Here is a 23,365-nt window from a genome sequence, read left to right on the forward strand (position 1 = left end):
CAACATCTCCGGATCACCAAGCCAGATCGCGAATTCGTAATCATTAAAAAAGCGAATGCACAGTTCGGCTAGCATGCGCCGTTCATGATCACGGTACAGTGGAAATGCATTGTGATAAGTGACCCGTGACACCGATTCTTTCATCGAGGCAAATGAACGTCGCTGCGTGAAGCCAGCAGCGCGACCCAGTCAAAGCAAGTTACTGAAGCGATAAACAGTTTTATAGATGCCAAATTAGTACGTGAAGGAGTCCGCTGTTTGCGTGAAGCAGGGCAACGAACACGGAAAGTCAAGTTCAACGCGAGCGCACGCGGTTATCCCATGTTTGAAAATATTGCGCGTACTCCGTTCAGTACGGCTCGCCAAATAACTCGTCAATATCCACAACTAATCACAACAAGGTTCAACTGAGGTGCTTCACTGGTCGCACTATGTCGTGCACGGAAGCAGAGCTATCTGCACCAACGCGAGAGTGATTTTGATCTATATTCACTGCTGTGCAATAATGGGTCAGGTTAGCAGATCAATGACCACGATGTTTTCAAACCCCGGAAAAAGTACGCGTGGAAATACTTTTTTTTTTTTTCTTCTTAAAGAGGATGACTTACCGAGTCACTCTGTTCTCTTCTGCTCCATGTCTCCGGCGCAATCCACAACGTGTTTCACAAGAAACGGCACTCACACAACTCAAAAGTAGGTCTAACGAACTCAGCCGCGTACTCCGCGCTGCCAACTAACCAGCCTGCTTCGCTCCGCGGGTCGGCCGCCATGACAGACACTGCAGCGCCGCCCCGCCCTGGCGTCGGCAGCTGCATACGCGACGGGCGCTGCGATTGGTCAACGTAGCCTGCAGCGCGTGTTTCAAAACCTTGTAAGAAGCAGGGCCGCGGATCATTTGTTCACAAGTTACTGCTGCTTTGTGTTTCGGATACTATAAGCATGTAAGTTTGTTAATGCAACTATTGTGGTGCAGATGCCAAGAGCAGCGCGCTCTATAAAGACAGATATTCTACAGCAGTGCAGCGCAACCTACGCGTACTGTGGCGCAACCACTACCTCCAGAAGAGATAGCGTGGTCCTGAAACACTTTTTTTTTTTTTTTATCGTGGTTAAAAAAAAAAGGAAATAAAAAAACGTTCCTGATTTGTAGAGGAAGCTCCCGTGAACATGTGACCCAAATATTATTGCAATACATGCAGTTGATATTACTACCTTATAATGATCGTCACTCCAAACCAACAAGGTTGATCAAGAGTACTCGGCTCCGAATATGAACCACCAGGTATGTTCTTTTACGAAATGAACAATTATTAGAGGCAAAATATTTATCTATAATTTTTTCAATATACGTTTACAATTGTGAGAACTCAAGAAAAAGGTCGCGAGATTACATTATCCACGAAATGCGAAGCAAAAAGTTCTTTCAGTGAGAATCACATCACCTTGTAAGGATGGGAGTGTATTACCACGGCCGCTGGATTGGTATTACATCACATTTTGTTATCTTCAGCTCATTTCCGGCAGCGCTCTGGAAGCTAAGAAACGTCAACGAAATTGATACACAACGTTAATGCAACGCTGATAGGGTAAAATAAATTCACCGACGACAGTGACGTGCTTATATGGTTATAGCCTTCAGTCTGTCGTAGTTTAATTCAGGAACTTACTATCCGCTTTTCGTAGGGAAAAACTGGTGCAAACTATCAGCGACAAACTGTTACACCCGGTCTCACTGGCCTTCGCCTTCGACGACCTATATTACCGCCAAGCATTTCACGGGTTTGCATAGATGTCGCCTTGACAGCTGCAATTTGGATTCGCGTGGTGTCAAATCTATTACGCTGTAGAAGGCTGTGCCGCGCAGCTGAAGTCCAGCCCGTGCTGGGCATGCATGCATCTTGAAGTGAACACATGCAGTTCATCTGTCGGTATTTGCTGAATCTAGGGTTTGACGAAGGTTCGTCTGGTCGGGAATGATAATGGCGCAGTTGGTTAAAAAGACGGATACCAATCGCATAAGAACAATACAAGATTAAAGGAAGAACAAAAGGCGTTTCGGCTAAAACACGGGAGCCTTATTTAATTGTCCACAATGAGGCCTTCGTGCTTGGCGTTTTAGCGGCCTGTTCTGGAGGAAAGCTGGAAACCCGCCAGATTCCGTTAACGGAATGTTCGATGGCTCATCCTGAACAGCTAGCATATAGAGCCGCGTGTCGCTTTGCGTGGCCTGGTCGGCTAACTTCCAACTGCGCCTTCTGTCCGAATAATTCCCCGATGAATGGAGCATACGTGGACACAGCCAATGTTTGTAAGCCTACAATTTGGTCACCGAGAGCTTTAAACAACTTTATTTTGACATGACCGCGCTAATTAGCAGATCTATTGCGAACGAATGCTTCGCCTTTAAAACGAAAGCACGCCGTACTAGCGAGCCCAATCGAGGGTCTCGGCAAGCCATTAATGCACACGGCGTGCACGCAGGTCCCTCCAGTTCACATGTGTTGAGTGGCGTCTTTTTTTATTATTTATTGATCTGTTTGCTTCGCAAATGTCTAACTTGAACACGAAGTCTCCCTAAACCTGAACATTCACTTCACGCCACACAATGATGTGCTTAAAACTGCAACCATATGAAGACAGAGAAAGAAAATTTACTGTAATTTTTAATTGAAATGTAGAAATAAAGAAAAAAGAAAGTAGTTGAAGTGAATACTTGCCACAGGTTGTTCCCTTTGCCAGAGAAAGCACAGGGGAATTTAACTGTTAATAATAACAATTAATTTCCCGTTATCTCTGGCTTCATTGTCTGTTGTCTTCATATAGTAAGGATCCCCCTTTTTTTTTTCCTTGCTCAATGCTTAAAGCGTGACAGCATATGCTGATGTTTGAAACTGTTGGCATCTATCTTTCACTCATCGAGACATCCCTACAATTTTTCCAGTTCTTGGTATGTTCAGTGCAATACTACAGGCCATGACAGCACTGCAGACCTGCTTTTGTGTGGTGTGGGGCTTGCATTTGTGACATCAACTTCTACAAATTGTATAGCATCAAATTTATCATTTTTAACACAGAGTATGCAAACATTATGTTGTACCTGCTGCAACACTAAAAGAAAAAGTAAGCAAGTAACAGCACATTCCAGGTGCAATGTATTTCTGTCACATACAAAACGAACTATATATAGCTGTGCACATGATAAAGAAAAAAAATACTGACCATTCAATCTACAGCATGATGAATGCAAACAGTTTATCAATAAATATTTTATTGGATCCTTTTAATGGCACCCATTATTGCAATGACTTTGAAGTCCCTATCCCCACTGGCATTGGGCCAAGGTGGAGTACTTATCCAAGCAGATTTTTTTATTCGAACATGAACAAAACTCCCGACAATGCAGCTGGTGGCAAACTCAAATCTTTTACATGCAAACAGATGGAGCCATGGTAACTACCTAAACTATTTTCAATGCTGTACAGAAATTGCATGGTTAAAACTCTGGCGCAGAGCTGCTGTGTAAACAACCCTCAAATTGCCTGTCACCATGTGTTGAGCTTAAGTCCCCTGTAAACTCAAGCCTGTATTGGCTGCAAGTCTGCAACGCATGCGAGTTAATTAAACACAGAGGGAATGAAGATTCCAATTTTCACATTATTTTGGCTGGACAATTACCTGCAGCATTAAAAAAAAAAAAAAAGTCTTGGTTTCTTGTCAGTAGATACATGATGGCCAACAACACAGGTCGGCCACTCTACAGGAAAGATTGGTCAAAAGGCGTGGTACGTCTAGAAAACGACATCAGGTAGTAGCAACTGTACACAAACTTCCTGCGTACTTGCAATGTCTTCCCTTTTTATACAAACCATGAGACTATGCAGCATTCCATTTTTCTTCGTCTTCTCCTATTTACACAACAAGAGCAGCAGGGAGGTCGGGAATGATTTGCATCGACACCATGTACAGCCGAAACGAACATAGCAACAAACTGACAGCTTATGCGCAGGCAACACACAGTGACTATAAGATAGTTGCACGCTGTCTCTTGGGTAGAAAATAATACAGACAAAGCTCGGTATAACCAACTTGGGTATAACGAATTATAGAATATAACGAAGTAAATCTAAAATTTGTGTTGCTGATATCAGTGTGTAACAAATATATGCATACAACGAATAACGGATATGCAATAAAAATATTTTCATGTTGGATGCGGCTTTTTTATAACAAGGTTCGACTGTACCCGCAGGAATCTAGAAAAGACATTCTGCAATGTGGTTTCCTTCACAAACTCTATTCAATGATTTCATGCTAATTCTGCACATGTTGGTTGAGGTAAAAAGTAGGGGAAAAAAAAAAAAAACAGTTGGCTTACAGTCCGAATCGGGTATTCCTAGTACTGCACATTTCTAAGGACAGAATACCACAGAATATCGATAACGAGTGCTGCAGAGCAGATCACAGTGTATGCATACAGCTTAAATCCCCGCTTATTCACAGTTGCTTTGTGCACAACTAGGCAACATTGAGAAATTAAACGTTACTAAGCATATATGTACTTTCACAGCTGAAATGGTGCCACATAACAAAACACTTGCACAAATACTACACAAACTCAAGTGCTCCCTGTCAAACCTGCATAACAGTTGTTCGGCTAGCTGGCGCACACATCACATAAATTTAGAGTAGCTAACAGGACAAGTACACGAAAGGCAGCAGGACAAATGCATGCTCTCAACAAGTTTATCTTTGGATAAATACATACAACAAATAGGCAAGAGCATTCATGTTCGGAATGGCAATAGCAAAGGAAACAGACTCAGCAGTGCTTCAATGTATTTTGCCACCCTAGGTAAGGTGAAATCATTGTGCCCACTTTGGCACTAAATTAGGTAACGAATTTTTTAAGTACGGTTCTGAGAATCACTGCACCCTTCCAGATATGCCACTCCTAGGTGGCGACCTGTTTCGTCACAGGACGAAGCACCCTTGGGCATATCCAATGACAAAAATGACACAATGGCATCCACTTAGCAGTAAGCACTATTGCTGATTTAGTGATAAACACAGATCCCTGCATTTCAACAAAGTAAGCTTAATTTCTCATAAGGTTTTGCTGTGGTACCGTGTTTCTATGCCTGTTGTGGTTGTCATGGCAACAAATGTAACCCAAAACGCATCAGGCAAGGATGACTACTGCTAGAAGAAGATGCTAAATAATGTTATCTTTTATCCAGTCTTTCTAAGCTACTCATTACACAGTGATGCTATCGCTAGCTCAACTTATCGGTAGGATATGGTCACAAGCTCCACACACAGTGCTTTTAAACCTTTTTCTGTTTATTTTACCTGTCCATAGACAAGTCTACAGATGTTCAATCAACATTGAAAAGAATTTTGGAATGTTGTGTTAACTTTATCTTTTTTTTTGCACACAACCCTGCAAACATGTAATAGAACTCTCAGCATCGTTATGTTGCTGCATCATTCTGCAGTGCTGGCTTTTTATGAGTTTACTTAATTAAGCACTCAGAAACAGCATATGTCACATATTGCAGGGAAGCAGGTCATCCAAAGCTACAGAATTTGCATGTTACGACTTGCCTAGAACACAAGGCTTAACATAACTTTAACGGAGGGCAGCTATTAAACATCATGATTCAATGCTACTGATGGAAGACGGTAATCAAACTCTTTTCTCTTCCCTTGAAAGCTGTGAACACGAAGGCAAGCCCTAGGTTTATTTTGTGGGCATAGAGACAACATATCCAACATATGTGTGTGAACTTAGAAGTTTAATGTTGCACCTGGATGCACATAGACATCAAGTTCTTAGCACATTCTGTAATGCAACTTTATATCTACATACCTGCCAACCTGCAAACTTCAACATTTATAATATCCCGCAAATATGACACTGAATATGACACTGACGTTCGCAGGACATATTCGACACACCCCTAGGATAGCCATGTCCTGGCATTGGATGTCCAGTGGACGTCACTGTTGTCACTGGGCCTATTATGGATTGTTTACCGTACATCCTTGGGGGCAAGGGGGTGTAGATATAGTCATCAATTTCCTTGCCTTTCATCCTGCTTCGCACACATGAGCTTTTTTAGCCATATGTTGAATGCATCATTTTGCAAATAAAATGTTTAGAGAGTTCATGCACTTGTCCTATCATTGTTCTTGCATTTGTTACTCAACCTCAATTTTTTTATTATGATGTATGAACTCAAAACTCATCTCATGCAGATTATCAAGATACAGTCTTCCCCCTTAGTAATGATCACACATATATATACCACTCATAAAACTGAGTTTGGAAAATAAGTAACTCTTGATGCAGATTACCAAGCAAACTATCCACTGAGATAGGGTCATTGAAACATCCTTATTAACTCCCAAGACATACTCTTCTGGATACAAAAACATATAACGACACATCTTACAATGACAACCTAGCCATTAAAGCGGTGCACAATGAATTTTCACATACATAGGTCAATCAAACACAGAGTTATATTTGATAACCACCTTCAAGGGATCACTTTATGGTATTTGGAACTCGCCTGTGTTCACGATAGGAATTATTTCAAAATTTTCAAAGCAAATCTGCTCATCCACAATTAAGTGCCAAATTAGCAGGTTTCCTTTGATAACCATATGCAAACCGCACGCTCGCATTACAAGTTCCATACCAGGTGGCAATCTTGCAGAATGGTTTGGCCATAAGACTTAGTTACAAGGCACAAATAGGAAAAGCTCACGCAGGAGCATTGACAAAGCAGAACCAAGCCACCAGATTTTAGAGAGCCATTAAGAATTCCTTTGTTAGAGCTGCGATAGTAAATTATGGCTGCTAAAGGTTGCTGAAAACAATGCAAACACAAAAATCTAAACGCAGTCATCTATTACAGTTCTAGAATGCGCCCTCCCAGTCCTATTCTTCATGACTGTCAACTTCACTTCATTAATGCAAGAAAGTTAATAAATGATCGTAGCGTAGCTTTCACTTACTCATATCGCCAACCTATTTGCTACATATTTACGACCTTTACCTTGCCAAACAGTGAGGGTTGTTGTATTGCATACGCCCTCGCTAGTGTGACTCGTACCAAACATTTACATGCTTTCTTCACTGCATTTCCTGTGCTGGTGGGCTTTCCCACACTGCCTTGTACAGTATCACAAAGAAAAAAAGAGGCTATACTGCCTAGAGATAAAAGTTTTCAAATAAAACAAAAGAAAGATGTTAAATACCACATAGTCATTCCCACACTAACCTCATGGCCATCTTTTACATTATAACCTACTGCTTTGTTACCTTAGCACAAGAAATAAAAATGTACGACAAACATGGTTTTTGTCCCACTTGCAAGACGTTTGAATTGACACTAAAACAAAAGACTGAACTTAACACCACTAATGGGCTTCCTTTTGAGTTCACATTCACACACACACACGGACCCCTGAGCACACACATACACCATGAAAACACAGGAAAGGTTATTCGGCATCCTTCTGACATCACATTGCAATCTTCAGGTAAGGGGCCATTTCGATAGGCTGGTTCAGTACTCTCAAAAAGGAGCCCTTCTGACTGAAACGGTGATCCCAAAGGGTGGCCATGGAAAAAAAGGTTGGCCACAGAGGATGCGACAAATGGCAGACCCGTGTGGTCAGCCAGATGGCCAGCACCCAGCTTCAACAGTTCAGTGCTGATGCAGCCATGGGTAGTCGCTGGGTCGGAGGGCAGGCACGGACAAGCACAGACACGCACAGAGGCACTGGCAGCGCCGCTACATCGGCGGTGGGCTGTCCCGAGATCACATGTTCATGCACGCCACGAGCCGCTGGCACAGCTCGCTGTACTGAAGACTGTCGCCTGAAATGCGGCGCATCTTCAGGACCGCACTCGTCGGGGTGCGGCCCGTCACAGAGTTCCAGCTCGATCTGAACACCGGCTGCTGGGTGCTTGAGTGCCAATCCACGCTCCGATGGTTGTAGAACAAGTGGCAGCTCGGGCGCATGTGCGTCCAAGCGCCGCTGTATGTCTAGCAGCAGGTCGCCGCCCGTGCCCCGACAGGGTGAGATGCCTCGACCAAGCAAGAGGCACAAAGAACCACTAGGGCTTTTCTGCAGAGGGGCTTCGCCACAGCACGCATGCAGCGGTGATGGCGGGAGTGCCCAGGCAGACGTGGGTACTTCATCCAGGGGTGTTGCCTGCCAACGCACAGGTGAGTAGGCCAGGTCGAGAGGCAGCAGTGAGGCCTCCGAGTAGGCTGTCGCGGACGAGCACGACGAGGGAGATGTGGTGGACGACGAGGATGACGTCAGAACCTCCTTGCCCAGCTCGTCTGTCACGCTGATGTGCGGTGGGAAGCCTCGGCTGCCGCCCGGGAAGGGCTCGAACATGGCAGGGCTGACCACAATCTCGGGCTGCAGGCAGGGCACCCGGAGCGGGCCGATGCCGCCGTTCTCGGTGGCGTCCTCGCGGATCATGCCCAGATTGGGAAACACCGGCGGCGGGCTGTTTCGCGCCAGCTGCTGAGCCACAAGGCTCTGCAGTCGGGGGTGGGCCGCGTCTGAGAAAGGGGGTGGTGAGGCCCCGGGTGCACCCTGTGGTGATGCACTGCCGCACGGGTATGGGGGCGATGCACCTGGGGACGTGCCCCCGGTGTCCAAGGGTGGCGACCCGCCGGGACCCAGCGGGTCGGGGGCAAATGGGTCAGGGCAGAAGCCAACAGGGCTGCCCTGACGCTGCAGGTGAAGCCGCTGCAAGTGCTGTGAGAGCGTGGCCGCAGGGCTCGGCGGCCCCGCCCCGTGCGAAGGACTCTGGTGTATGGGCGATCCGGCAATGGAAGGCGGTGATGAAACTGACGAAGCCATCAGGGACGGCTGCAGATGTGCCATCTGCTGGACATGCAGGGAATGCCGCCGTTGTATTTCGGCTTGCTGCTGGGCATCCATGGGACAGCAATGCCTCTGCATGAGTATCAACATGGATGTGTAGGCATCAACAGTGATTCACCCATATGCTGTCTCACCAACTAACTCAATGCCATGTAGCGAAAACTATCAGCCATGTCAGCCAAGTGGAAGCAAGAACCACAAAGAATGTTTGCCTATCGCCTGCTACTAATCCTACTATGCATAATGCCAGTGAACAAAAGGTTAGAACAAAACATTGCAGCATAAGGCAGCAATTTTTATCAGCCTTGACGTACTATACATGTGCACAGTGATTTTATAAGGCTTGCAGTTCGTGCTCTATTCCTTTATACTAGACAGTTGTAAATGATCAATGTGTTTAGGTTCTACAGCGTTTAATGTTTGGAACACATACACAAAGCCACAAACACATTACAGCATCAAAGGAACAGCAAGCGATGCTAGCAACAATGCATACAAATTTACCTGTAATTTCACTACGTTACTTTCACTGAACACATCTTTATGGTTGCATTTTTCCAGTGTCTTGTGAATTATGTGGAAATTCTGAGCCAGAAGTGACTCCCCTTAACTTAACATTGACAAACTAATTCCTGCCACTGCGCTGTCACACAGGGTGATGAGCAAAAAAAAAAAAAAAGGCAAGTATGCAGGAAGAAAAGAACTAAACATGTTAATGCTGTTTCACCCCTTTTCCTGCTCGAACAATTAATAGCTGGGAACAGGAGCTCCCACTCAATTTATATTTGACCTGCTGCAGCATCATTTTTTTTTTATCTGCTCTAAAACAACAATACAAATAAATTTAGGAAAACAAACATAAACAATGGCTGCTGACTGAACAAACTGAGACAGCTGTGAAAAACACACTACCGCAATGTGTATAAACACACCAATACTGTTTATCTGGACCTACTGTCATGACTGATCAAGTGAAATGTCATAGGGTAAGATTTCTTTTCAGTTCCATACATTACTAGTTTGAATTTCGTAAGCAAAATGTTTCTATGCACCAACTTCCATAATTCTTTTCACATCCAACTTGGGACTGTAGGGATATGATCAAGGAGCTTGTAAAAATTTTTAAAAATTTCAACATTAGGGACATGCAGTAGCATGTTGAATTCGGCTGGTTGATACATTATGAAACTTGAAAGAAACAGTGCTAAAAAAACAGGACGATGATGAGAGGAGACAAACACGGCGCAGTGTTTGTTTTCTCTCGTCATCGTCCTGTTCTTTTTAGCGCTGTTTCCTTTAAGTTCCATTAATGACACGATCAGTGACAGTAATTTCACCTTCTTATTAACTCGCTCCTAACTAGACAGAATTCTGTTGAACACCGTACTATAACAAAAGGAGAACTCTGCAACAGAACACCAATTTGAAGAACAGCAAGAGCACACTGAGTAGCCAGTTCATTTCATCACAACTTGACAGATATGAAATTCATTGCAGATTGAAAGGCGGGCAAGTTGGTGCGAGTTCACATCTACACCTGGGCAGCGCGACTTAAACATGGAAAAAAGGAGAGACACGAAGAAATAGAGCACATACGTCCTGTTTATTTTCTTTGTATTCCTGCTTTTGCTTGCATTTCGTCGCACTGCCCCCCAGTTATAGCCATCAAATTCATTACTGAACCACACCCACAGTCCTCTGCTTGTCATACGTATATGACTGTGTGGTGCATACAGGACACACGACGGATGAGTACCTGCAGCTGCTGACACTCCTGCTGAAGGGCCTTGATTATGCACTTGTTTTCTGCAACGGTTTGATTGTAGATCCTCTCAAGCTGCGTCCGGTGGGGGCTCACCGAGGGGCAGCCATCACTTGCTCTCCTTGGCACTGAAACGTACATCAATGAACCTTACATGACCAATGCGAAATTGCACCTGCTACATCAACAATCCTGACTTTTTATTCCTTATTTACGTTTTCACTTCAGTTGAGTCTAAGGCAGTCTCTTTGCATGGAGTACAGTTCAAAGAATCGATATGCCCCGTGTTAAATAACCATGCTGGTGTGTAAGCAGACCCCATGCTGTGAGCAAGGGGTTCGTACGATACAACACAGCCCTCCTCTCTAGCATGCACATTAAGCGAGTTTTCAGCATTGCTGCAGGTGTCTTCACAAGAAAACGAGGAAAGATTGTCGAAAAATTGTTTTAGGACCAGTTCTTAGTGAAAATAGTGTGTGAAGAACTGCATAGAATGCATAGAAAGAACCAGTCCAGTTTGTTCTATTTACAGTATTTGTGCAATGTTAATAAAAGTAACGTGGATAGTAATGTTAAAGTAATCGATTACAGTGAAATCTCGATATAAGGAACTTCAGGGGACCGGGGTAAATGCTTTGTTATTCTGAAAAGTTGTTATAGCGAAAACCCCAAAATTAACCATTCCGCCCATTAACCCATCAGTTCATAAACTGTCACCATACGAGCTATCCACGAAGACGTCTCTGTTGGCTCTCGGCCTGCGCTGTTGCTATTTGCCATAGATTCCGGCCCCACGCACCAACGAAGCACAGTGTAATAAGAGTGATGGGCTCAAAACAGACGCCGACGCCAAGAAAACTACTGACAAAAAGGAAGTTCCATGTCGGCTCCAAATGGAAATGTTTCTTGTTTGTTTGTTTTCCACATTCCTTCCATGACACCGCAACTGCCTCGCTCAAGGCGGACATCTGAACTTATATATTAAAGTGCAAGTGCGCGTAAATGACACCGCCCGGAAAATGACACCGCCCGGAAAGTAGAAAGTGTGACCGTCTGGCAACCCCGCGAGTTCGGAGGTTACATTTATCCGCGCGTGTAGCTAGTACGGCCGCAGAAAGCACGAAAGAAGCACGTGGAAAGAAGGGCAAAAGAAGGAAGGGACGCGCCTTCGTGGCTAGGCGACACTTGTCTAGCCGGAGCATGTGCTCGCAAAACCTGATGCGTCGTCGCCTCAGCTAGTGTTCGTATGGTCCTGCGCGTGACAACCGCCACTTATGCACCTTCTCAAAAAGAACGACTTGCCTGATGTTCAGCTGACACAGTTACCTTGCCTCGAAACGAAAAAGCGCAAATTGAGAGCGAAAGTATTTTGCGGCGATGCCCGACCCAATGTGTGCCTTCTCGCCTCACTGGTCCCACTGCTCCACTGAGCTACGCTGTCGGAATATCCATCCACGCGGGGCCTTCGGGCACACTGCACCACAGTAGAGCACAAGGGCGCAGTCCTAAACCAGGGACAGACCCACTGCAATGCGCCCCCGGTTTGTCATCTGCCACCCTTACGGAAAAGGCGTGCGAGAAAGAACCTGCGTGCGCGTGCGGGCGACAGTCGTTTTCCTTGTGTCATGCCACTGTCACTGATTGGCGGGATCTTCGCGCTGCTTTCAACTCTTTTTCGGAACTCGTGGAGTGATTATCGTGGGCAATTGGCCTTTCGAGATGCGGCAGGCCTCGCTTTCCGATGCGCCGATGCTCTGTGCCAGCGTACTTTTCTTTCCCGAGGCACTATCTCAGGTTTTCAGAACCCATGCACCGCAGCATCCGCTTTCTGCACCTTGTTCGTCTCCTAGCCTCCTGTTTCGGCTGCCGTGACCGGATACACAGAAATCGAAGAATCCACAGATTTTGGATTATTAGTTCGTAGTACTGAGGCGTTGTTAACATGACACGGAAACTGAATATTTTTACATTGAAAGTATAAGAAGTTATCGAGGGATTTCTGAAAAGTTCGTTAATGTGGGGTTCATAGTAATGAGATTTTACTGTACTACCTAATAATTTTTAAGTTATTTTCGTGGGGCTGTAACTGGTAACTGTAATGAATTACATTTTTAAAGAAGTAATTGTAATTGGTTACTTTTTTTCTGTAATGTGTAAAAGTCTGTCATGCACTTGCAGTGTGATTATCTTCTTTAAAAAGTCTACTTTTGTTAATTTAACCTTTGAGAGACCGCCAGATTTGACCGAATTATCTGAAAGGTTGATTAACAAATGGTGGCAAAATGAAGAATTTCAAATAATTTTTTCATTGCTTAAAGTAGACTGTAATGTAGTCAAAGGAAAAATGGACACTGACCACAAACATAAATATTAACAAGATGTTTTGGCTCCCATTCAGGAGCCTTGATCACAATCTGGCTTGTGACAAGGCTCTCTTATGTGAGCTGAAAAGTCTTGTTATTTATGTTTGTGGTTGGTGTCTTTTTTTTTTTTTCACTATGATTAATCCTGACCAGACGATTTTTATTCAAAACCTTTGACTTCATTTGTCTGTAATGTCTTTGTTTCTTGCTCTTGAAGTGCGATTCGACCAGCATGAGGCGAAGAGCACCAACATGTTTAAGCGCTGCCTCAGCATGGAACGACACAAAATAAGTGACAATGAATGGCTTCATGGGCAGAAGGAGCGTCGGCCACTGGAGGATGAAAATAAATTTTGATTAGAACAGCTTCACTCTTAGGCAAGCAGTAGAACAGTCTGCTGAATTTTTATGTTTGCAAGCGTTTTGGAAACCACTGCTTGCATGAGGGGTCGCCAGTAGGAGTAAAATTAACCGAAGCAGCATGCTTTCGCGTTCGGACAAATTTCCTTTCTATGGGAATGTATGGTTCCTCACCGAGACTATCCAGTGCATTCAAACTAAGTGAAAAGTCGAATTAACTGAGGTCGAATTAGTGGGAGCTGACTTTAGTTGCATACCAACAAGCTCCAATTGACACGATAGCACACTGCTAAACGGAGCTGAATGCGAATGCTGCGGTGATAGCAGTGTCTCACTACCTGGCTGCTTTTCCATGACGGTCAACAGACCAGACCTCCGTTGCCGGGGCTTCCACTGAGCATCCTGCACCTCTTCCGCATTGCCCATGGCAACCGTATGCCTCTTGCCGTGGCCACGTGCCTGCAGATACCTGCACAAGAAAAGTGGTAAACATGTACGTGTTTCAAGCTGCACCTGCCAGTAGCAAACTTGTTTCTTCTTACTTTCAAAGGTGCACCAAAGAAAAAGATTCAGACTAATAAAGTATTTCATCAAAATTTCATTTTTCATAATTTTGCAGTAGTACATTGATCATTAGAAGAGAAAGTGAACATCAAAGTTCCTATTTTCTTGCATGCTGTGCCAGAACCCCAGTGCCAGTACATCAATGTGACGTCACAAATTTCAAAGTATTGTTTTTTTTTTCATATTTGGGCTGTTGTGTCTCAGCAAATCAGCTTGAGAGGTACTGCAAAACATCAATATTACTTCATAATTAGCTAAGAGCAAGTGCACATATGCTTTCATGGCCCCTCAAATTGGTACGCCATTGTGAGAAGCTGAAAAATAGAAGTATAGGGCTCGCTTCTTCTTCTTCTTTTTTTGACTGAAATACCACTCCTGGGTGCAAGCTTGGCACAAATTATTCAAATTATGCCAAAATGTGGCAGGATGCAGCGGGTTTAACCTCTTCATGCAATTGGTGCAGTAATCACTGTGCGTAGTGCCATCTGTTTCCTTTGAAATACATGCAGCGGAGACACCACTACTCATACAGTCTGCATCGCACAGACCACAAACAACACTACATGAATTGTGAAGCGTGAAAAGAATGCAAAAAGTGGCTAGTGCATCAAGGTCCCAACTGTGAGTGTCAAAGAGACACGTCACAGAGGCAGGCTTTGCTTCTTTTTTTTTTTTTTTCTTTTTTTCACTACATGATGACGCTGAGTTGAAAGCAAGGGGGCAATGGCAATGTGACACAGAAGAAAACAGAAGGCCTTCATATGATTTCCATGACTGCTGGGCCATGTTAGGTATTCAACGTAAACTTATGAAGAAAAGCTCATGGGAATAGAGCCCTCTGCACATCAAAAGCAAGCACTATCTGCTAGTTGATCCATACATTCCAACGAGCCCATATGTGATGACAGGTGCTACAAAATAACTACCGCAAAGCAAATAGTGCCTTAAAAGATCCGCCCCTAGAGTATCCGCCCCTAGCGTATCCGCCCCTAGAGATCCGCCCCTAGAGTATCAAAAGAACTTTGGTGCTAATGTGCACTATAACTACAACTGTTCGATATGATTACCCATGTGTGCAGAATCCTATTGTTATCAGATTGCAGTGTTAGAGTTTTCTCCAGTAATTTAATAGAAAACTCTATGAGTTTGGCAATGCGCAGAGCCCAATTTCCAAGAGTCGACCTGCCTGCGGGCCCCAAAGAGAGGGAGAAAGGGGGATGCAGACGACACCAGGGGCTGTTGCCTTGTCAAGGCTAGCTGTCCGACATCTTGTACTTTCCCATGTTTTACATTCTTCCATGTTCTTAGATTTCCCGTATAGCCAATGTCGTCATAGAACATGAAGCATGTACCCTAATAACACCTGAAGAGAGCTACTACTGCTATAGTTCATTCATTCCTGTGAATGAATGAAGAATGATTAGAATGACTCGTAATGATAAGATATTTCTTCAAAAACGATTAGCTAAATACATGGCATAAAAATTGTTCCGCGAGTTTCAGGCAGTGGCTGCATGAATTTGCATGTGCCAGGGAGAAATGGGACAGATTAAAAATAAAACTGTAGAATGAGACTTAGACTGACAATGACAGTGAAATCACTGTGATGACGGCAACATAACGATGACAACAACGACGGTGCAACGACAATGTTCATGATGGCATGATGGTGGTCCAATGGTTTACACATCACAGACTTGGGAGTCAATTGTGAAAGTACAGAAAGGTGGACAAATTAGAGTTGATTCACAGCTGCTTTTGGTAGTGCGACAACATGAGAACAAGAACTGGTGAACTGACAGGATAATGCATGCCCTGTCAGTTCACTACTTCTTAGTTCTCATGTTGTCGCCCTGCTGAAAGCCGCTGGAAATGATTCTTGGGTGAGGACAAAGGAATTTAAAGCATTGTGGTGACAAAGAGGTTTTAATGCTGTGATTACTGTGGAGGTTACTTTTCTGGGTTTCTGGGTTACTGTGGAGGTTACTTAAGCTTTCTTTGGGGCGTACGGAGGGTTTAAATGCTATTGTCAGTGGCAGTGTTTGGACTGTGAAGAGCAGAGCGCAGGCAGTGAGGAGGAGTAGAGGGGCAGTGCAAGAGGAGGAAGGCATGAGGAGAGGTAGTAACATGCACTGACTGCATGATTTCTTCTTTTCTGGCAGCCATCTGTCAAGGAAGCATGAAAATAAACATGACGATGACACTTGCAACAGGCAGAATGAAAGCCGAAGGAAGTGCCCCTAAGAGCTATAAGTGTTGCCAGGTGGAGTAAATAAACAGAGTAACAATAAGAATCAAAGGGAGTCACTATTAACCTTGAGATGGCATTGCTGTCCATCTGCTCTTCCAGCTCCTTGCCTTCGTCACCAAGTGCAGAAATTGGATGAAGAGACTGTGGTACGGCTGGACTCACAGAAGACAATTTCTGGTAGGAAAAAGAAAAGAGTGATAAAAAAGAAAGACCCTTAACAGATGGGCTTCTAGCATATCTTTTAAGTTCAAGGAATATCACCAGCATTCAAAGAGTGCTCAGTAATGCCCATTTCCTTTGCCCTCACGTATGCCTACAACTAAGAGCACAGATGCGCGACTCCTGAATAAGTGTCCACACTCAATCTATTAAATGGTACGAGAGTATGAAGTTGGGCTATTTGATTTGTGTTAAATATTGTAAACAGCGCAGAGGTCTGCACACAAGAGGCAACACAACCCGTGTCACGTATCCAATTGTCTGTCTTGTAGCGTTGTCAATGCTGTTTCCTATGCTGAACAAAACGGCAACACAACAGAGCGTCTATATATTATGAGGGAAGAAGTGCAAAAATGCGATGAGGTAGATGAGATGTTTTGCACCATAGGCTTGCCAAAGACAGCATGCCAGCATATTCTGTTACCACGTGACTGAGAAGCATAGTCAAAGACCATTAAAGACTGCAATCATCTTAATTTCTGCCTCCATTGCTGCTAGAGAGGATAGCAAGTGTTTCAAGACTGCAATCACACTTCTATTTTCTAATTATTAGATGTACTTAAATTTTTTTATGTAATTAGATGTTTTTGCCTTCCTTTGTTGTTTCATTTTGTTTATTCTACTATCTCACTATTTGTTCTACTATTTCGTGTATATTGCAATGCATATTAGGATGTATTAGGATGTAATATTTTTTCTCTTTTGTTTGTTATACTATTTCATTGCAATGCGATGAGTAACACGAGACCAAGGTGATAGCAGGAGCCAACGTTTCGACAAGTGGACTTGTCGAAACGTTGGCTCCTGCTCTCACCTTGTTCTCGTGTTACTCATCGCCTTGAATCGCCATCTCCCGCATTCCCCTCGTTTTCCCTGTATTTCATTGCAATGTAACCCATCCCTTCTGTAACGCCCTGAGGCCTTGAGGGCATTCAAATGAATGAATGAATGAATGGCACATCCAAGCTTAAAGGAACGTCGTTCATTAATGGCATGCTACCCTGCATTGTTGCTAAATGCAAGTGATCGGTAGCACTGCCACAGTGAAAAGAAAGGTGGAGTGTGCACGCATGCAGTTATTTCGCTTACCCACGTTACGCTCGAAAGAAACGAAGAATTCATTCACAGAATCTAGTCTTAGCAGAAGTGACTGAGGAAGTTTACCACATCGTAACTCAGTGACACTTCAGAAAGGCAAGAGAGGCTCCTCTCAGAAAAGCATGCTGTGCCTACCTTCATCCTGCCTTGGTTAAAAAACTATTTTCTTACAGGCACAAAGAGGAGTTGTCCCAGTGGTTCACCAATGAAGAACTGTGGTCATGCTCCAAATGCACTGACAGCCAAGATTAGCAGGTGCGGGCATGACGTAGACATACGACATACCACAACACTTGCACCCTTTAGACATTTTGTACTAGGTATTGCCGCCTGAAGGTGTGGCTCTATTAGATGAAGATGCACCTCTAGTCTACCATGTTACGCTGAAAAATTTTAAAAATCGACACTTCTTGCCAGCCCCACAGTCTGGTTGTACTAGCGTCTTTGTGTAGAAGAGCCACATGAGGTGGCAACATATGTTAACCAGAAAGGCATTTTAACCAGCTTAACTGTATGCTAGGGTCAGTTAATTTCTTGTATGTATATCTTTAAAAGTGGAACAGCCCATAGAAGACTAAAACTGTGCCCCCATCCTGCTGGTTTTTCTCGACCAAAAAGGAATGTCCGATGAGAAAAATCACTGAAGAAAGCAACAATGGAAAGCAACAATGAGAATCCTAGAGATAACAGCTCCTGTAGCGATCAGCCACAAGGTGATGCTAGTTGGAGGCTATGCACTGTACAGGAACCTCAGAAATAAAGAAAACGTTCTGAAATAAATCACTACGCATTCGTTCACACGAATGCTCTTTCTGAGCATCGTTGAAAATGCACAAAATAGTTTCTGACTGGAACAACCGTAAAGTGGGTACCGTATTTACCCGATTGTAACGCACCCCCGAGTTGTGCGGGCGTAAAGTAAGAAAATAAAGGTGCACCTGAATGTAACACGCCGCAGGTTCATTACACAAGAGTAATATATATATGTATATATAGCATGCCCCCCCCCCTTATTTGAAACCACAACAAACGTGCGATGTGCAAAATTTAACTTCACAGACGTGATTTTTTGTATTATTCAGCTTTCACATTGAACGCGGCAGCGTCATCGTCAACATTCGTGCTTCAGTGGCCACAGATACCCAGCACACAGGGGCATTATTCTCAAGCGATCAGTTTTAGAGATACAGTCAAACCTCGATATAACAAAGTTGTACTTACAGCGAAAAATTTCGTTATACTGAGCATTTCATTATATCGAGGTTTTGTTAATTCAATAGAACTAAGGTGGGGAAATAAAAATAGTTCGTTACATCACAAATTTCGTTAAATCGAGGTTCGTTATATCGAGGTTTGACTGTGCTACAATCACTTTCACAAGACTGCATCAGAGTTGTCGAAGTATGCATCTGAGAGTGTTCCTAGCACTGTGTGGAGATAGCAAGCTTGGCACAGTGCAAGAAATACTAGCGGCCGATTATGCCAACGCACCCGGTTCCGAGTTGCGCAATATCCCGCAAAAGTACGTCCAAAAGTTATTGGCCAAGAATACTGCTCTAGATCGTAGGCAAGCCTAAAATGAACCAAAAGCAACCTTTACAAAAACATGCTCTGTTACCATTTTGTGATGGTGATGACTCTGTGCCTGATGGCTCTAACAGTAAGCTGTTTCCATCGCCATGAATGCGGTTTTGACTTTGTTTCCGATGGTAACGTGCAACAAATTTCCGGGCCCATTTTCTCGGAAAAAAGGTGCACGTTAGATATGTGTAAATACACTAAATGCCCATGAAATGCAAAGAATCAAGGCATTTTAACCACATTAAGAGAGGAATTACTGCTGCAATCACCCGCTTCACAACAAACAAATGCATGTCACATGCTCAGTAAGGAAATCCCGCTGCACAGGAACAGCGTTCAGACTCACAGGTGAGAGCAGCTCCTTGCTCGATGGGTGGCTGTACTGGCCTTGACACAAATGACGTTGGAAGAACATTTGGATGTTGGCACCACCATCTGAGGCACGCCGGCCAAAGCCCACAACTGTTGGAGTAGAGAAAGACAACACATACACGGACATTGAACAAGGTCAGCTGACAGAGAGAATTTAAGAGATGCACCATACACAAGGTAAGTCGCTGCCTGGAGCCAACATTTTGACAGGGAACTTGTCTTCATCAAGCACATTCCCTTGTTGGAATGTTGTCTGGAGACTGACGTCTTCCTTGTTAAAGGGGCCCTGAGACATTTTTCTAACTAATGATAGAATGACCTCACTAAAATACGTCACCTCACAAATCTCCTTCTGCAAAAATGTTTTATATGATTCAAGTATAAGCGGAGTTAGACCTAGTTATCGCACTGATAAGCGGCTTTCTCTCTCCTTTCACCTCCACTAGCATGCTGGAAGCTACATAAGAGAAGGCAAGGGGGCAAGCAATGCCCTGCCCAAAAGTTGAGTGTCTCGGTTGCAAGAGGGCTTGTCGTGGCACCCTGTGGTGGCCGCGGTAGACTAGACTACGCAGCACGCCACTGCTATCTCGGAGGTCTCACGCAGCAGACGCAGCTATGTGCAACTGTCGTGTGTAGACCAGCAGTGCAAAGTTGAAATAATTTTTGCTGTCCATTTTGAAATTGTGGACATATTTTATTTATTGAACTCAAAATTAGCAGTAATAGTATTACTGATAATATTCTCTCGATCCCGAAATCAGTCAATAGCTGTTGGTGGGCATTGCTGCTTGTGAGGACACTGCACAATAACATTGTGGAGGTGAGAGCAAGTGATTCCTCACTGTTCTTGACACGAAACTGCAAATTTCCTGCTGCATGCAGTGAAATAATATTAAGCTCACATGTTCACAGGAGCCTCTTCTACAGATTAGCAACCTTTTCTTACTATGTTCAAAAATTGTTTTACGGCCCCTTTAACTGCCCAGTCACTGCCCTTACTCTGTGCCAGCGGTCTGCACATCCTTGCTGCAGCTGGGGTCACTTCGTAGACTGTACCAGCCTCCTCACTCAACTCTTTCTCGCCATCACAGCATGCCGCGAGTGGCCACCTTCACTGCTTCCATCTTAGCAACATTCCATTTGAGAACACCAAGTGAATCTAGGTTGCCAAAACTTATAGGACAACCTTTCACCGGATTGTGATTTGTCAATGTGTGTATCTTGTATTACTGTTAGTCACGTCGTGTTTGGTGTCGGAACGTGTTTGCTTGTCTTAGTAACATATTTACGATTATTTTATGAGTTACTGCTTTGTCCTTTCTTTCCAAGTGCTTGGGCAATCTTCAGTGTGCTGGATGCTTAAAATATCAAGTTAATGAACCTCTCACATACGCCACTGTCAGCAGTAATACGGACCCCAAGTGGCGACACTCACATGCTCCCATGGCGGGTGGTGGCTTGAGCAGGTGCTGGTCCTTGACGGAGAAGTTGTGTGGCGGGTGGTGCTGGACACGGGGCAGGTTCTGGGGCAAGTTTGTGTGGGGCAGAGCACTGACGGGCAGGGCCCCCATGGGGGGAGGAGGGGGGCACTCCCCCTCAGCGGGATCCCCGGGCCCCACAGTGTGCCGCCGGAACACCGCTGGCTGCACCTGCTGGTCGGGCCAGAGCTCCTCGCTGTCGGACTCCAGTTCAATTTCCCCGAACTGCAAGCAGGCAGAAGCGTGGAGAGGGAAAGTGATTGGTAATTACTTATATCTGTTCCCATTATTATAATGTATGGTGATGAAGGACTCAAGGATGAAAGGGATGACAGCTCGAAGAGCTTCTCAACCAACCAACAACATTGATAAGAGGAGCTTACGGCGCCTCACTGTACATCCACTGATGGGCTGCAAGTGGATTTTTCGAGTTACACTTCAGATGACACATAAGGACTTGTGTTACATGTTATAGTATGCATTTATTTTTCTAAGTAATTGAAGTAATCCTCGCACAACAGGACCTATGCACAGGTCACAGCACTGCATTTGTAGCCTTCGGCATTTGGCCTGGTACAGCAGAATAAAATGCAACAGCACATCTCCAGCAGGAAAAAAAAAAAAAAGAAGAAGAAATCACGAATGACAGAAAAAAAATTTGCACAGGTTGTGTACAAGCATGATATGGCAATGAAAGACTCACTGCGCAAGACCAGATTATGAAATAACAGCAACGGACATCACTGGGACACAGGCGCCAGAATTATTAACAGTAAGGTACACATCATTTAGTTTGTTCTGGACTAATGCCACTTGAAATATAACAGAAACTGACATATTATAAAATCTTGCTTTCGGTCTTGGAGTCGCTTGTGACACGTGACTTACTGTAACACCCAGAAATAACAATCCTACAGGATAGCAAAAATCAGGACTACATGGAAGTGCAGGACATGTAGTGTAGTTACAGGTGCTGTTTCTTCCACTTTCTTCTGCACAATACACCTGTGCAGTTCTTACTTACGTTTTTCCTAAAAGATTATTTTAGTTCCTGCAAGTTACAAGGCAATCTGTGCGAAGACAGGGAAGTGAAATGTGCCGCTGAATAAGAGAACAAAAGACTATAATCGAGTTTTAGCCCGTCTGTAAACAGTTGGTGGAATATCACAACAGCAGATAGGCAGACATGTGCACAAGCATTGGTGGTGCCATTTTGTGATGCTGACGTGAACTAGACCACACTTAAGCTTGTTCGCAACAGCCATGTTCTGCACATGTGATGGAGAGACATGCAATCATTAGTGTAAGGTCATCATCAGCAGCCTATATTTATGTTTACTGTAGGACAAAGGCCTCTCCCTGCGATCTCCAATAACCCCTGTCTTGCGCTAGCCGATTCCAAAGTGCGCCTGAAAATTTCCTAACTTCATTTCGGGCTAGGAAACTAGCGCGACCATTTTTCCATCCATCCTTCCATCACCCCACCTAGTTTTCTGTCGTCCTCGACTGCGCTTCCCTTCTCTTCGTATCCATTCTGTAACTCTAATGGTCCACCGGTTATCCATCCTACGCATTACATGGCCTGCCAAGCTCCGTTTTTTGCACTTAACAACTAGAATATCGGCTATCCCCGTATGCTGTCTGATCCACACCGCTCTCTTCCTGTCTCTTAACGTTGCACTTAACATGTTTCGTTCCATCGGTCTCTGTGGGGTCCTTAACTTGTTCTCAAGCTTCTTTGTTAACCTCCAAGTTTCTGCCCCATATCCCAATGGGCCATGAAAATCCGGCGGACATTCGAATCATATCCGGACGTCCACGCCCAGAGCCAATTATCCCCAGGATTGCCCAGGGACGATGTGTGTCCTAAGAACAACTGCACTAGATTTTATGCGGATGCCATGCTTCAGACGACAGAGGGACATCCATGGGACATCATCTATTTGATTATTTCTGAACAGCTTCTGCACTGCGTATATGGTGTAAGCGATATCTGCCATGGACATTGCATAAAGTCTCGATCGTGAATTCACAAAATTTTTTGTGGCAACATTGCACGCTTCCACAAGAAAATCAAAATAACAATGTCCACAGTTCAAGCACCCCGAATTTGCAACCTCGTCGCTGCTGAAGTTTCAATAACTGTGTTCCTGTGGATGTCCGATGGATGTACAGAAAAGGCCCAAGTGCATGGTTTTGCATGTCCCTGTAACGTCCGAATGTACGGTTTTGGCAGCCATCGGATGTTCGACGGACTGCCAATTTTCTTGCGCATAAGCATCCTATGGACGTCCGTAGTAAATCAGGTGGATTTCCGTGGATCTCCGACGGACATCCATATGTCCAAAACTGGTGGACCAGTGGATGTCCACTGGACTTTCATTGCCCATTGGGATAT

At 44.3% G+C, this 23,365-nt stretch overlaps 2 protein-coding genes across 2 annotated transcripts in view; both read right to left on the bottom strand.

Moving 5' to 3' along the window:
- Nucleotides 1-800, bottom strand: part of LOC119456126 (uncharacterized) — a 241,705-nt gene extending 240,905 nt beyond the window's left edge. Inside the window, exon 1 of the mRNA XM_037717734.2 lies at nucleotides 609-800. The gene's annotated coding sequence lies outside the window, so the exon portion shown is untranslated. The remainder of the gene's footprint in view (nucleotides 1-608) is intronic.
- A 2,451-nt stretch (nucleotides 801-3,251) lies between these two features.
- LOC119456127 (serine/threonine-protein kinase SIK3) overlaps nucleotides 3,252-23,365 on the bottom strand; it is a 98,197-nt gene continuing 78,083 nt past the window's right edge. Inside the window, 7 exon segments of the mRNA XM_037717738.2 lie at nucleotides 3,252-7,913; nucleotides 7,915-8,991; nucleotides 10,676-10,809; nucleotides 13,743-13,873; nucleotides 16,284-16,393; nucleotides 19,464-19,579; nucleotides 20,925-21,192. Coding sequence (XP_037573666.2) covers nucleotides 7,833-7,913; nucleotides 7,915-8,991; nucleotides 10,676-10,809; nucleotides 13,743-13,873; nucleotides 16,284-16,393; nucleotides 19,464-19,579; nucleotides 20,925-21,192 — 1,917 coding nt within the window. The 3' untranslated portion in view covers nucleotides 3,252-7,832.

This window comes from Dermacentor silvarum, chromosome 6 (assembly GCF_013339745.2).
Source record: "Dermacentor silvarum isolate Dsil-2018 chromosome 6, BIME_Dsil_1.4, whole genome shotgun sequence".
NCBI classification, from domain to species: Eukaryota; Metazoa; Arthropoda; class Arachnida; order Ixodida; family Ixodidae; genus Dermacentor; species Dermacentor silvarum.